General features: G+C 49.9%; 1 protein-coding gene across 2 annotated transcripts; it reads right to left on the bottom strand.

Moving 5' to 3' along the window:
• Positions 1–2,896: 2,896 nt before the first annotated feature.
• On the bottom strand, positions 2,897–11,886 carry NR2F1 (nuclear receptor subfamily 2 group F member 1; the record flags this gene model as incomplete). Of its 2 annotated transcripts, none has more annotated exons than XM_084305217.1 (3): positions 2,897–3,177; positions 7,908–8,456; positions 11,439–11,886. In XM_084305217.1, the coding sequence occupies 3 exons, from the start codon at positions 11,884–11,886 to the stop codon at positions 2,897–2,899; spliced, it is 1,278 nt and encodes a 425-aa protein (XP_084161343.1). The 2 variants fall into 2 exon arrangements, with proteins under 2 accessions (XP_084161343.1, XP_084161344.1); XM_084305218.1 differs by having other exon boundaries at positions 7,908–8,435.
• Between the last annotated feature and the right edge of the window lie 2,759 nt (positions 11,887–14,645).

Here is a 14,645-nt window from a genome sequence, read left to right as displayed (position 1 = left end):
CGGTGGGTTATTATTATTCATAAATATGAAAATTAATTGAAAAATACGTTTCTGACCTACGAAAAAGTTTATCTGTTTTCATCAGTGGGATAACACTGTAATGAATATATTTACATCTCATTGGAAGAAACCGAGACCTGTCTTTCTCTTCCGATATCCCCATTTGTTTGTGTGTGTGTTTTGTATATACGTATATTTATTATTATTATTTTTTGCGTGTGCGTGTGTTTTGCGTGTGCGTGCGTGTGTTCGTGTTCCAGTTAGTTTGCTCTGCCTTTCGGTGCTGACCCGGCCGGGTCCCCGGCCGTCCGCCCCACCAAAAAGCTTCTCCGGGTCCATTCCCAGCGCCTCCCGGGGCGGGATGTCCCTGTCCCCGGGGGGCTGCCGGAGCCCCATGCCCGCGGGGGGCGAGGGACGAGGCTGTCGCCCATGTGGGAGAGGAAGGGAAGGAGCCTCCCCGTGCCCGGTTTCCACCCAGGTTGGAACCCACCCGCGCCCCCCACGCAGCACCTGCGAATCCAGGCCGCCTCTCGTTGCCGAGACGGGCTCTGCCCCCACGGAGCCTCTGCCCGCGATGTTGATTATCCAGCTATAAGTGCCTACTGTATAGAGCTGCTCTCGCCTCGGATCTGCTGCGCCTAGAATATTAAAAACCCCAAGCGGGTTGGATTGAAGGATCTTGTTAATGCAAAAAAAAAAAAAAAAAAAAAAAAAAAAAAGAAAAGGAGAGAGAGGGGAGAGAGAGAGAGAGAGGAGAGGATGGAGGACAGCAAATTAAAAGAAAAACATTGCCCATGATTCCACAAACTGAAAAGCCAACCTCATCCGGGCTTGTTTGGAGGGCACGGGAGATGTCTGTGTGTGGGGGGGGATGTTATTTTTAAAGATCCGGCTTTATTAATACGTTAAGAAAGAGCTCCCTTGGTAGTATGTGTTCTTACAGCTCCGTCTCAGATCCTATAAAACATTAATGCACTGAAAGCTGTTACAGAGATCTGCACCACCAGCTAGAAGCATTGTGAAGCCTTTACCTTCAAAGGAGCTCCATTACAGAAATGATTGTTAATTTTCTTTGAAAAAAAAAAAAAAAGAAATAAAAAAAAGAAAAAAGAAAGAGCACAAGCCAAAATGAAGCGGGGCTTTTGGCACAGACCTGGGACCCAGCCTGGCATGGGGTGCTCCCACCCGTGTTCCTGTGAGGAGGGGCACACATGTGACAGGCATGAACATGGACAGCGGCGGCTCACCACCCAAGGAGCCAAAATCCAGTTGGTTTTTGGTACGAGTGGGCTGGGAGTACCCTCAGCACACAGTGACTGGAGAGAAGCAAAAGAGCGAGGGCGATGTTTCAGCCAAGAGCAAGCGCAGCGCATGCTCACCAGAGCATGCTCATAGGTCTATGAGGCCTTGGGGTAGAACAGAAGAAGAGGGGAAAAAAAAAAAAAAAAAAAAGGAATAAAAGCAACAGAAAGAGCCAGGTAGACACCACTATGCCTGGGACAGAGGGTAACAGGGGTCATGGCTAGGGTATGCCTGGCCCCGCACACCTCCTCACAGTGTCAGTGGGGTAGGGTGACTTCAATCCATGCCCATGGTTTCTGGAGGGAGGCAGCAAGGTGTAAACTCGGCAGGAACTCCAGCTGGTGGGAGAAGGCCTCCAAGTGCAGGCAGGCCAGTGTGGCACAGGGCACAGGTGGCAAGCCCACCACCCCCATCCCAGCATAGGGAGCCCACCTGCGGCACCATACCAGGACCCGCAGGACCTAGGCCTCGGCAGCACAGCCAAGCCAGATTGGGGGCATCACGTGGTCTGCACAGCTTGGCTGGCCCCTCACAACTTTGTATTTTATTTTATTTTATTTTTTAACGTTCTCCCTTTTAACACCACTAAAGGAGTTAAAAAGTCCAGGGAGGTTAAACTTTTTTTTTTTTCTTTTCCTTTTTTTTTTTTTTGGTGAACTGTTGGCATGTTTCAAGCAACAAGACTCATGGGTTGTGGGGTGATAAGTTGATTTTTTTTTTGCTAAATTCTTTTATTTTTGTTTAAATTCTCACTTCAATTTTAATTCTTGAAGAACAGCTTCGACAACATATATCGCACTCATTATAAGAAGCAAAGGGTTATATCAAAAATTATTAGTATAGAATCACAGGAAACCTGGTTTGGAACCAGAAAAAAATACAAAACAGATATAGATACATAGACACAGGACAATTTTTTTATAATTATTTGGAAAATGTTATTTTCCCCTAATTCTCGTTTCTTTTGTTTTTCCTTTATGCGCATACGATGTTTTAAGTTTTACAAAAAATGAAAATAAAGACTAATATTTTACAAAATGAGTAACAATGCTCGTGGTAAGTGTTTGCGCGTGGAATTTTGTTTGTTTGTTTGCTTGTTTGTTTGTTTTTCATTCTACACAAGGTTCAGTTCAGTTTCAACGCATTTTGTTTTGTTTGTTACTGTACAGCATATATCAACAACAGTCCACAATAAATCCTGGAAGATCCAGTATCCCCTTCAGGTTTGATTAATATCCCCTCAATACTCATATTTTTTTGTATTTTTTTAATTTTTTTTTTGCTTTTTTGTCTTTTATTATTATTATCATCTTTTTTTTTTTTCCTCCTCTCCAAAAGGAAAAAAAAAATAAAAAAAAAAATAAAAGAAAAGCAAAACCGACCAAACCGAAAACCAACCAAAGCACCACAACCTCCACGGACGCCAAGGTCCGTCCTTCTCCCAACCGCGGCCACACCTCTGATCCCACTCGGGCCTTTTCTTTTGTTTTAGTGTCCGCCTCCCGGGGCCCCCCCGCACCCCGACTGCCCCTCGGTGCGAGCGCTCCCGCCTCCGCCGCCGCGCAGCGTCTCTGCCGGGGGTGCGGGCCGGGCTCTAGGAGCACTGGATGGACATGTAAGGCCAGTTGAAGCTGCTCCCCGACAGTAGCATATCCCTGATGAGGGTCTCGATGGGGGTTTTACCTACCAAGCGGACGAAGAAGAGCTGCTCGATGACGGAGGAGGAGACGGTGCGCAGCGAGGGCAGCCGCAGCAGCAGCTTGCCGAAGCGGCTGGGCTGGTTGGGGTACTGGCTCCGCACGTACTCCTCCAGCGCGCACTGCGACTTCTCCTGCAGGCTCTCGATGTGCGCCGCATCCGACAGCCCGCAGGCGTCTGCCGGCCGCACCGCGCCCGCGGAAGGGCGGCGGATGGGGGGGGGGGGGGAGGAAGGAGAGGAGGAGGAGGAGGAGGAGGGGGAGGAAGGGAGAAGCGGTTAGTGGCGGCGAAGCGGACCGGGAAGCTGCGCGCCGGCGCCCCCCCTCCTCCCCCATGGAGAGGGGGGGGGGCACCCCCCCGAGATACCCCCCCCCCCCTCACACACACACGCTCCCCCAGTTCCCATCCCCCTCCTATAAATAACGCGGATTATCAATAACCTGTCCGCCGGGGTCGCTCCTCGCTCATCCCCACCCCCCCGGCGCGTATTTCCGCGGGGATGCGCTGATAGCCGTGCCATCCCCCCCCCCCCCCAAAAAAAAAAAAAACCAAAAAAAAACCGCCGCGACCTCGCCCCCTCCCCTCCCCATCATCATCATCATCATCACCCCCCCCCCCCCCCCCCCCGTGTGCATCACCGCGCTCCTGGGAACCGGGAGCGGCCCCCGGTAAATAACAGCGGTGGGAACGGGGGGCTGCCGGGAAAGGAAATTGTAATAATAATAATAAAAATAATAAAAAAATAATAAAGGGAAAGAGAGAGAGAGAGAGAGAGAGAGAGAGGCAGGGACTGCGGAGCGCGCAGACACAGAGCGAGTTTGCTGACATGGCTGCGCATCGCAGGGAGGCAGGGGATGGGGTCTGGAGGGATGCCGAGGGGGGGTCCCTGACTGCCTGCTACGCACCAGGGCGCGGAGAAGCGGCTCCGCACCGCGTCCCGGCGGCTCCGCGCCCGGCAGGGCCCGCACACTAAAAGCCGGGGCCGGCGGTGTCCAGAACCGCGCCCCACGCACCGCGCAGGATGCGGCCGGGCGGGGAGGTGCGCGGCCGGGGCCTCCGCGGGTGCGCAGGGAGAGGGGCAGAGGTGCACGCACCATCGGCGTGTTACACGCGCAGCCCCGCGCCCGCAGGAGTAATTGTGCAAGGAGTGATGGCTGGCTGGGGGTCTTGGGCTGGGAACTGAGGGCAGGGAAGAGTGGCGTGATAACCTCCGTGGCTCAAATATCTACATTGTTTCACAGATTAATAATAGATATTATATAAAAAAAAATAATAATAATTAAATAAACAACAGCAACAACAAGAAGACGTCAGGATCAGAGAGAGGCCGTCAGCTGGCACTGCGGTTTTACAGAGATCAAAGGCAGACTTTGCTAATGTATAGATCTGTATATGAATTAATGCATGTTAATGGCCCCCCAAAAGGACATTATAAAATTGTGAATGTAGAATTATGACCCTGGAAGGACACAACAAATTATTCAAAAAAAAAAAAAAAATTCTGTAGCGACTAGATTTTTGAAGTTTGCCTTCTCATATCAAGAACTGGCTTTACAAAGATTTCTGAACACCTTCATCTACAATACTGTGGCCTCGAGCAAAAATACAAATAAAACAAGCCATAATTCAAGAACTTCTGAAGAGGGGAACCTTTGACCTGAACTGCGGACTTGGCATCCCTCAGATATACAATTATCTGAGCCAGACTGCTCTGCTAACCCATACTGTACCTTTAATGCAATGATATTTTGCAACATCTAAAGCTCCAGGTTGCAACATATATATATATATCAAACGCTCGGGCCTGTTCTTGTTAGCAATATATATCAAAAACACAGGCCTGTTCATATGTTGATTGCCACAAATCACACTCCATATTTACATATATCTTGCTATTTTACATGCATTATCTGCCCATTATGCATTAGGATTCTATTCAACTTCCAAACAATGCAATATGAAAGGGTCTTACTGACACCCTAGCAGGGCTTTTTCTTTATGCCCCATATGTCATACCCTTAAGGTTAGTAAAATATTTATCAGATATTTATGGTAAGTGCACCTATACTGCAGGTCACCGGACGCTGTAGATGGGGCAGTTGCTGGCTAGGAGGGCGGCAGGCAGGAGAAGGAGAAAAATACGCCTTGGGATTTGCATTACGCCGCCAAGCACGTCTGATTTTTCTCGTGCCGATAATATCTATTGAGCTTTAATTATTTTTAATAGTCTGGCATATGCGTTTATTTGGATTTTATTTCGGATCCTTAAAGGTGGCGGTGGGAAGGCTTAATTCTCCCTCTAGAACGGGATTAAAAATAATAATAATTAAGGGATGCACAGCTCGATTAGATTATTGAGTCCAGAGAAGCGCAATCCATGGAAGAAATAATGCAATACATGTTTACCGAAGGTGAATTATTATCCCATCTCAGAAAGTGGGCTAATGTGAAAATTCTGTGTGCCTCACTTTTTCATATGGCAGTGTGTCAATACGGGAAAGCTCTATATTTCTTCCCGCAGTCTATGGAAAAGAAATTATGTAAATAAATAACCATTACTGTTCAGCACACTCCAGCCTTCTTCTTTGTAGTAGTGGGAATGTATTTCATGTTACGCCTTCAGAAGAGTTTAGTGTTCAGAAAATATAGATGTAATCAGCTGGCATCTAACTAGAAATCAAAGTTCTTATTGCGCTGCAAATAGATTTATTGGATTTATGTTATTTAGCTCGGTCCCTTCCTGGAAACGTTTATTTATGACGAGGAAAAGGTAGATGCAGGAATTAATAACTCTAAAGAAAAAAAAAATAGAGAGAAAAGAAGAAGAAGGTGGAGGAAAGAGAGAGAGAGTCAAGAAAGGGAGCAGGTTTTGGGTCACGACCCAGTCGTTGGACGGTGTCCAGAATTTTACGGATTAAATATACTATCCGGAGCCCAAATGTAAAAACCACAACAGGAGAAACCCATGCCAGCTTTAAATACGAAGTCCTTAGCAAAGGACTTAGGACAATATGCCTAAAAATGTCTTTTCCATCAGTCAAAGTTTGTTTAAAAGTTGGATGACTTTGAGAAACGCTTCCCATGAATTCCCCTCTGGCTAAGCAATCAAAACAAGTTTAGTGAAAAGTGGAAATGTGCGGATGGGGGTAAGGGGTAGATTACTCCTGACAGCTGTATTTCCATTTTCTGAGATGCCCCATGCGATCCTGCTCCAAAATAATATTATTGTTCCCTTTCTAAACCCCATTCACGCCCCGCTCCATTGTGGGAACAGGCTTCCCCCCTCGTAAACATTTAATTATTACATTTGTTTTTAATATATGTAAATGAGGGGCTCATCTAAAGCCTCCAACTGCCTTTCTAGCCAAGGTCGATCATCTGAGGAAGGTAAAGGAAGGAGGTGGGAGGGGGAACAGAAAGAGAGGGGAAGAGAGAAAAATACGAAAAAGCCCCCTTTCCCCCTCAAAAAATGTCCTAATTTGGGGCAATCGTCTTCCCAGCGCCTTTGGCGGCGGGAAGCGCTGAGGCACGGGCCAGAGCTTTCCTAATTTCTCAAAGTTGGGTCTGGGGGGAGGGGGTGGGGGGGAGGGAATCACAGAAGGGTTCTCCCCAATCGACCCTACTTATTGATGAACACCCTGAAATGAATGGGGATGGAGAGTGCGTAAGTCTGCAGGCAGGCTCCGGAGTTAAATCAGCCTGATAAATGCTGCCAGGTCTCTTTGTCACTTTTGAAAAACATGTTTCCATCAGGAAGACTTATTAAGATAAAATGCATTAAAATGTCGAGCTGGCTATTCAGTAAATCTTCCATTTGTTTTAAGATCTGCACTTTATCCTCTGCAAAGAAATATTCCCTCCAACGCCGAGAGACTGCATTTGCACTGGAAGTAAAAGGGGGCAGTCACAGTACATGTCTCCGACCACCCTGCATACAAATTAGATACTCCTGTCTAAATAAATTATCTGATGTTCAAATCGATATTAATACTACATTTGCTACATTACAATATTGTGCAAATTTAGGAGTCATTTTAATACAATGTAAATACTATTTTTCATGCATGAAAGGCAACAAATATTGATGGATTATAAAATGCTTACTGTTAAACAAGGCCTTTGAACGATTTGCCATCTTTGTTCAGGAACGCTTTTAATTTTGCTTTGGCCTAGTTTTAAGTCAGATTTATTAGGACTATTTAGTTATCACTAAGTGAGAAGACCAGGGTGAAAAAAAAAATAATAAAAGGATAACAATAATACAACAGACAGCAAAAAGGAAAGTAATAATAATAAAAGGGCTCGAACCAAACAACAACAAACCGGACAGAAAAGAGACAGTGGAAAGGGAGAGTAGAAAGAAAAAAAAAAAAAAAGAAGAAGAAGAAAAAGGAAAGAAAAGAAAAACAAACAAGTAGAAAAAGTGGCAATTAGCCCCATCGAGGCGATAATTAGAATAATAATTAAAAAATGACGTTGCGAGGCCTCTTATCTCGCCTCGCTTCCACTGCCTACATTTCCACCGCATCGTTCGTCTTTGATGTTTATAAATTTCTCTCTCGCAGGTTACAATAATAGAAGATGTATTATATTCTTATAGGCTACAACCAGAGCACTTCAAAGGCGATGTTAATGCACTTTCCTGCCGGTTAATTTGAACCATCTATCATCAGAAAAAATTGTTAACACGCACGCACGCACGCTCCCGCCGTCTCCGCTCGGCCCGATGCACGCCCGCCTGTGTTTGGGACGTTTGGGACTCCGCCGGGGGGTGGCGAGGGGGCGAGGCGGGGTCCCGAGGCCGTGTCCCCGCGCTCCCCGCCGCGACCCCCGCGCGCATCGCCCCCGTCCCGCCGCCCCCCGCCCCAAACCTCGGCGCGCCCCAAACCTCTTGTCCCGGCGCTCACCTGAGGTGAAGAGGACGATGGCTTTGAGGCAGCTGTACTCGGCCGAGTCGACGTGCAGCGCCTTGAGCTTCTCCACCTGCTCCTGGAAGATGCGGATGTGGTCCATGAAGGCGACGACGCGGTCGGCGGACATCGGGGAGGCGTGGAGGCCGGCGGCGGCCAGCAGCGGGGCCACGTGTAGGGGCATGGAGCACTGCGCCGCGTTCAGCACGAAGAGCTCGCTCCAGGTGAGCCGCAGCAGGGCCACCTGGTCGGTGATTTGCAGGTCGGGGAAGAACGGGATGTTGCGGGCCCACTCGACGGCGCTGAAGAGCAGGCGGGCGGCCAGCTCGCAGATGTTCTCGATGCCCATGATGTTGTTGGGCTGCATGCACTGGCTGCCGTAGCGGGAGGTGGGGTAGGGCTCGGCCCGCAGCAGCAGGGAGATGTATCCCGAGAGATAGCAGTGCCCGTTCAGGGGGTCCCCGTTGGTCAGGGCGTACTGGCCGGGGTTGGGTTGGGTGGGCGGCATCCTTCCTCGCTGAACCGCTGACAAAAACAAGGAGAGAAGGAGAGGAAATGTGCATCCAGGAGGCTCGCGGGCATCGCCCCGGCGGCGCTGCCAGACAGCCGGAGACAATGCCGGGCTTCTCCCCCCCGGCACACGCACGGGCACACACAGCCAGAGGCATGCGGAGCCGGGCAGCTGCGGCAGACCTGCATCGCCCCCCCCGCCCGGCACGGCACGGCACGGCCCCGGCCCCGGCCCCGGCCGCGACCCCAGCCCCGGCTCAGGCACCCCCAGCACAGCAGCGGCAGCCAAGCGCCCCCCGCCCCCCAAGACAGACAGGCTTCACGAAAATAAACACAGATTAAAACAGAAAGAGAGAGAAAAAAAAAAAAAAAAAAAAAAAGGAAAAAAAAAAGAAAAAAGCCAAGGCAAACAAGACAAATCCGCCACCCCCCCCCCCCATCCCTCCCCAACCCCCACCGCCGCTGTGCCCCCCTCCCCTCTCGCAACAAAAGGCAGCCCCACACGTAAAAATAAAATCAAAGGAATCCTCCGGGTGGTAAGAAAGTGGGGTTAAAAATCACAGCCAGCTGTTAAAAATATAGCCAAGCTCTGTTGTGGATCCCAGCCGATTGCCCTGGTAGCATTGAGATTTACAAGTGAACTGCTGTGTTGCTTTTTTTTTTTTTTTAAATAAAAATCATAAAAATAAACGCGTCCATATTCTTCAAAAATACCACATCATTACCCTTAAAACTGGAACAGGTCGCAGCCCCCCAGCTCCCCACTGCTAACTTTATTACACAGAACAAGCTTTCCATAGAGGACCCCCCCTCCCCCGCCCAGCAAAGTTCTCCCTGCTAAAAGGAAGAGAAAGATTAAATATTATCAAGGGAAGGGGAAAATAAAACAAAAAGGTCCGAACTTACAATAGCCAAACATTCGTGGAAAAAAAAGGGGACGGTGTAATTAATATCTTTGGTGCGCTGTTGCCACTGCAAAAGCCTGCAGTCAGCGTTGCACAGTGAATGCACAAGCTTGCAACTGCAAAAACACTGGATTCATTAACCATCTCCACACAGAGCGTAAGCATGCCTCGAGTCCCGAAAGCTGACCAAAGTTTTTTTTTTTTTTTTTTTTTTTTTTTTTTTTTTAAGTGTGTGTGTGTTTTACTTCATCAGTGCCAGCGTTTTCAGCCGCATGCCATGTAAACAAAGGTAACTTAAGGAGAAGATACAGCTACTCAGGCTTATTTCTGCTCACACTCACACACACTCACACACATGCTCACGCTCACACGAGCACGCACACACTCACTCACGCACACGGGCTGGCACGCAGATAATTCATCTTTCTGGCGTGGCACATTTCCCCAACTTTCTCTTTTATTCCCATTTAGCAGAGCCACGTCCATTCCCCACCGAGCCCTCCAAGTCTCCCGGGCCGGACCTTCCTGCTCCTGCCCTCCAGCCCACCTCTGCCTCTTGGATCTGCTTTTAAACTTGGCAGTTATTTATCAATTAACTGCGAACACAAATCTATGCGTTTTTTCACCCCCTTCTCCTTTTTTTTTTTTTTTTTTTTTTTTTTCCCTTCCCCTCTCCCAGACGCCTACCAACAGCCCCTGAAGCTACCAATGAAGTCGTCATATTTGCGAGCTCTTTCAGATCTGGAGCACCTTCGTTCCTTTTCTCGTGGCATACAAAATAACAATTTCAAAACCAATTAAGGCAGGAGTAATCCCCAGTCCGCAAAACCGACTTGTTTCGCTGGTGTGACTCTCAGGCATCTTTAACGATAGTCACAGGGTAAACTTTCACTGTAAACCGAGAAACACATTTCGAGGAGAAAGAAGGGCAGGAAATCTTCCTACGCGAGGAACGAGCCTAAAAGCGAGGAAAACCACAGCAACTCTTGGAAGGGAGAGGGGGGGGGAAACAAACAAACAAATATATAAATAAAAGAGCACTTGGAAATGGTGAGGAGCCCACTGCCAGATGCAGGCTAGGAATTCTGCTAAAATGAGAAGGATCGGTAAATAGGTTATAAATCGCAATTTGTATGCAGGCTTTAAGGAGAGGGTGGAGTTTGACGAAGAAATAAAATGAGCAGCGTGCTAAAAAAAATGACAGAAGTACGGAAACCCGGTTCACTCACAAACTTTCCTTTGAACGCATGGAGTGAAAACAAGGCCAGATCTCGCACAGAAGCACACTCTGGGGCACCGGGAAGCGCAGGGAAGCGGAGATACAGTAGCACATTTCCCCCTCCTCGTCCCCCCACCCGCCTCCTTTTACTCTTTTCTTTCCTACTTACACGTCTTTCATCTTTCTTTCAGGAAAAAAAAAAAAAGAAAGAAAAAAAAAAAAAAAGAGCCTGGGAATGGATCTACCGAGAAGTGTTGTGGGTTTAAAAAGAAATGATGGGGCGGGAGGTGGGGGGGAAAGGAAGCTGAATGGAAGCACATCTCGTACAGAGAGAGAGATGTATCTCCCCCCACCCCCCGGTCTCATGCCAACAATAGACAAAACCACATCCACACACACGCACGCAGACACGCGGAGAGGCAGACACACGCGCGCGGAGATAGCGGCTAAACGATAAATATTTAGCGAGCGATCATAATAATAAATTCTCGGCACAATGAGCGGGGAAGGGAAGAGCGTGGCGGTGCCGGGGAAGGGGGTGGGGAGAAGCAGGAGGAGGGCAGGAGGCACAAACCAAAAAGCAAAAGAAAACACCACCAACCACCATCCACAATAACAACAAAACCTGGTGCAAAGCTGCCAGATGGAGTGCAGGCAGAGGGAGAGATTGACATGTGCATGTAAATATAGAGAGACCTAGATCGCCACGGAGAGCTGCAAATATATCCGTACACACACACAGACACACTCTGCGCGCGTGTGTATGCACGTCTCTGTGTGCACGCGTGTGCGCGGCCGGGTGCGCACGCCACACGCTCACTCACACTCGCACACACTCGCACGACAGCCACGGGGGGAGAGGGAGCGGTAGTATAGTAGGGAAGAAATATTCACCTTCCCGCCTCATGCCCACTTTGAGGCACTTCTTGAGGCGGCAGTACTGGCACTGGTTGCGGTGGTGCTGGTCGATGGGACAGTTCCTGTTGGCACGGCATGTGTAAGTTAAGTTCCTGCGGACGCTCCTCTTGAAGAAACTTTTGCAGCCCTCGCAGGTGAACTGGCCGTAGTGCTTGCCGCTGGACTTGTCCCCGCACACCACGCACTCGATGTGCTGCTGGCTCTGCCCCGAGCCCTGCTGGCCCGGGCCCTTGTCCCCGGCCGTGCCCGGCGTGGAGGGGGGTCCCGGCTGGCTGGGGGTCTGCGGGGTGTGCGGGGCGGCCGAGCCCCCTTGCTGCTGGGGGGGCTGCTCCCGGGCCGGCTGCGCTGCGGGGTTGGGGCCGCTCGGGGTGCCCCCGGCCACGTCTTCCTGCGGATCTCGCCAGCTGCTAACTACCATTGCCATATCTCGGGCCCAAAAAAGTGCTGGGGAGCGGCGCGGCTCGCTGCGGGCTGCCGGGGAGAGAGGCGGGGGGCGGGGGGGGGGGCGGGCGGCCGGGGGCCGGGGGCGAGCGGGGAGCGAGGGGACCGTGCCTGCCGCCTGCCTCCGCCTCGGCTGCCGCTGCCCTGCTGCCGCCGCCGCTGCTGCCGCCGGCTGGAGCCGCTCCTGCCGTTTTCTTTATTTTATTTATTTTCCGCCGCCAGACCCCCTCCTCTCGCTCCTCGCGCCCTCGCTAATTTTTCCTTCTTCTTCTCTCTCTCTCTCTCTCTCTCTCTCTTTTTTTTTTTTTTTCTTTTAAGGAAAAAAAAAAAAGGGAGGGGGAGGGGGGCGTCGGAGGATTTTTTATCCTCTCTCCCTCTTTTCTCTTTTTCCCCCCCCTCTCCTTTTTTTTTTTTTTTTTTTTTTTTTTTCTTCCCTCCCTGCGCTGCCCCCCCCTCTCAAACTGCCCCCGTCTCTCTGCTTCCCCCTCTCTCTCTCCCTCGCCTCTTCTCCTCTCCCTCCCCCCCCCCCCTCCGCCACTTCAAGTTGCAAAATCAGAAACGGCAAACAAGGCTGTCGGGAGAGGCATTCAGGAGAGTAACACGCCGGACACGCACACGCAGGCAGACACGCGCGCACACGCCCGGCACACGGCTCCCCACTCGCGCACACGCACACACGCACGGGCACAGGCACACGCGGTCCGGGCGCTACGAGCGCGGAGGATGTGCAGGCATAGAGGAAGCCGGAGCGCCGCCGAGGAGGAGGAGGAGGAGGAGGAGGAGGAGGAGGTGGAGGAGGAGGAGGAGGAGGAGGTGGAGGAGGAGGAGGAGGAGGAGGAGGAGGAGGAGAAGGAAGAGGAGGAGGTCGCCGCTCGCCGCTCGCCGCCGCCGGGGCCCGCGGAGGCTGCTCCCACCGCCGCTGCCGCTGCCGGTGCGGGCTCTCGGGGCGCCGCCGGGCCGGGGAGGAGGGAGGTGGAGGCGGAGGAAGGATCCGGCCTCCGGTGATCAGGGCATGGAGGTGTCCGGGGGCCAGGTCCAGGGCAGGGCGCCGTCAGCCATTCAGGGCGGCGGAGCCGGGGAGCGCGGCGGAGGCGGGCGGGGAGCTGAGGCAGTTTGATCCCGTGTCGGCGGCGGAGGAGGAGGAGGAGGAGGAGGTTGCCGGTCGCTGCTCTTTCTCTCGAGCTCGCTCTCTCTCGCTCTCTGTGTCTCTGGAGCTCGCTCGCTTCTTCTTCTTCTTCTTTTTTTTTTTTTTTTTAAAAAAAAAAAATACAAAAAAAAAAAATCGGATGTGACTAAATTCGCAGAGGAGACGAATTCACGGCGAAGTGTAAAAATAGAGAATGGGAATAATAATGACACACGCAGGAAAAAGAGAGATCCAAAGTAGGTCGAATAAATAAATCCTCTTCTTTTCCTCTTTCTTGCCCCTTCCTTCTTCTTCTTCTTCTCCTGTGAGAACACACGATGCTGGTTGCAGGGAAGGAAAAAAAAAAAAAAAAAAAAAAAAAAGATCGGTGGAAATCGCCCCCAAAAGGTTCTTTTTTTTTTTTGTTTGTTTGCCTAAAAAAAGTATTTCGGGTAAAAACTCATCAGCCAGAAGCAGAGCCCTCCCCCAAAATAAAAAAATAGGCAAGAACGGTCAAAATAATAACGGTATTAAGATGTGAACGCGTTCTCTCTCTCTCTCTCCGAGCTTCCCCCCCCCCCGTCTCTCTCTCTCTGCTTTTTCCCCTTTTTTCTTTCTTTCCGATTTTTTTTTTTTTTTAGTTTCACCTCTCTCTTCTTCTCTTCTCCTGCAGGAATGAAGCGAAAGACACAAGGAGGAAGGGTGGAAAAAAGAAGAAAAGGAAGGAGAAGAGGGAGATGAAGGGGAGGAAAAAAAAAAAAAAACAACTAATAGAATATGCAAGAAAGGGGAGAGAGAGAGAGAGAGGGGGAGAGAGAGGGAGCGAGAGAGAGAGAGAGAGAGAGAGAGAGAGAGAGAGAGAGACCCAAAAAATGAATGCGTTTAAACGGGAAGCCTAGCAGAGCAATGTTTCCGAAAGGGGGATCTGCGCGAATGTCTGTATATAGTGAACTTTGACACTACTATTGAAACTGACACGTTTCTATGGAGATCGCTGCCTTATATGGAGCTCATGTCAAGGAGCCAAGAGAAGGGCTGCTGGCAACTGATAATCAAAGGCGACTGACTGGTCAGAGCCCTGAATTGGGGGGAGAGAAAATGGGAGGCTAAGGTTAGCCAAGCCTCCTTCACTCCATTGGTTACCCCCCCCCAGGTCTTTTTTTTTTTTTTCCTCCCTTTTTTTTTTTTTTTTTTAATTCTCTGCTACCTACTGACTGGGATGGGGAAGGGAGGGGAGGAGAGAGGGGGGAGTGAGGGAGGGAGAGGGAGGGAGGGAGAGAGAGAGGGGATTCTTCTGACAAGCACAATTTACATTGAGATCGCCCTGCGCTGCTATTTACTTTGAGACCTGATTAGTATGGGTCGTCTACGGTCTCCCTCGCTCGCTCTCTCTCTCTCTCTCTCACACACACACCCCAGCACACACATCAAAAGAGGAGGATGCATTGCGATAGGCGGAAAGGGGAATTAAAAGGGAACGATTTGGGCACCCCGTGAAAAGTTTTTTTTCCTTTTTTTTTTTTTTCCTTTTTTTTTTTTTTTTTCTCAGCGTTTTAAATTGGGATTTCTGTATCTGTTTCCAATTGAAAAAATAATAATAATAATAAAAAAAAAAA

This window comes from Netta rufina (assembly GCF_964035555.1).
Source record: "Netta rufina genome assembly, chromosome: Z".
Classification (NCBI taxonomy): Eukaryota; Metazoa; Chordata; class Aves; order Anseriformes; family Anatidae; genus Netta; species Netta rufina.
Note: the sequence above shows the minus strand (reverse complement) of the source record. Positions and strands in the feature narration are given on the sequence as shown.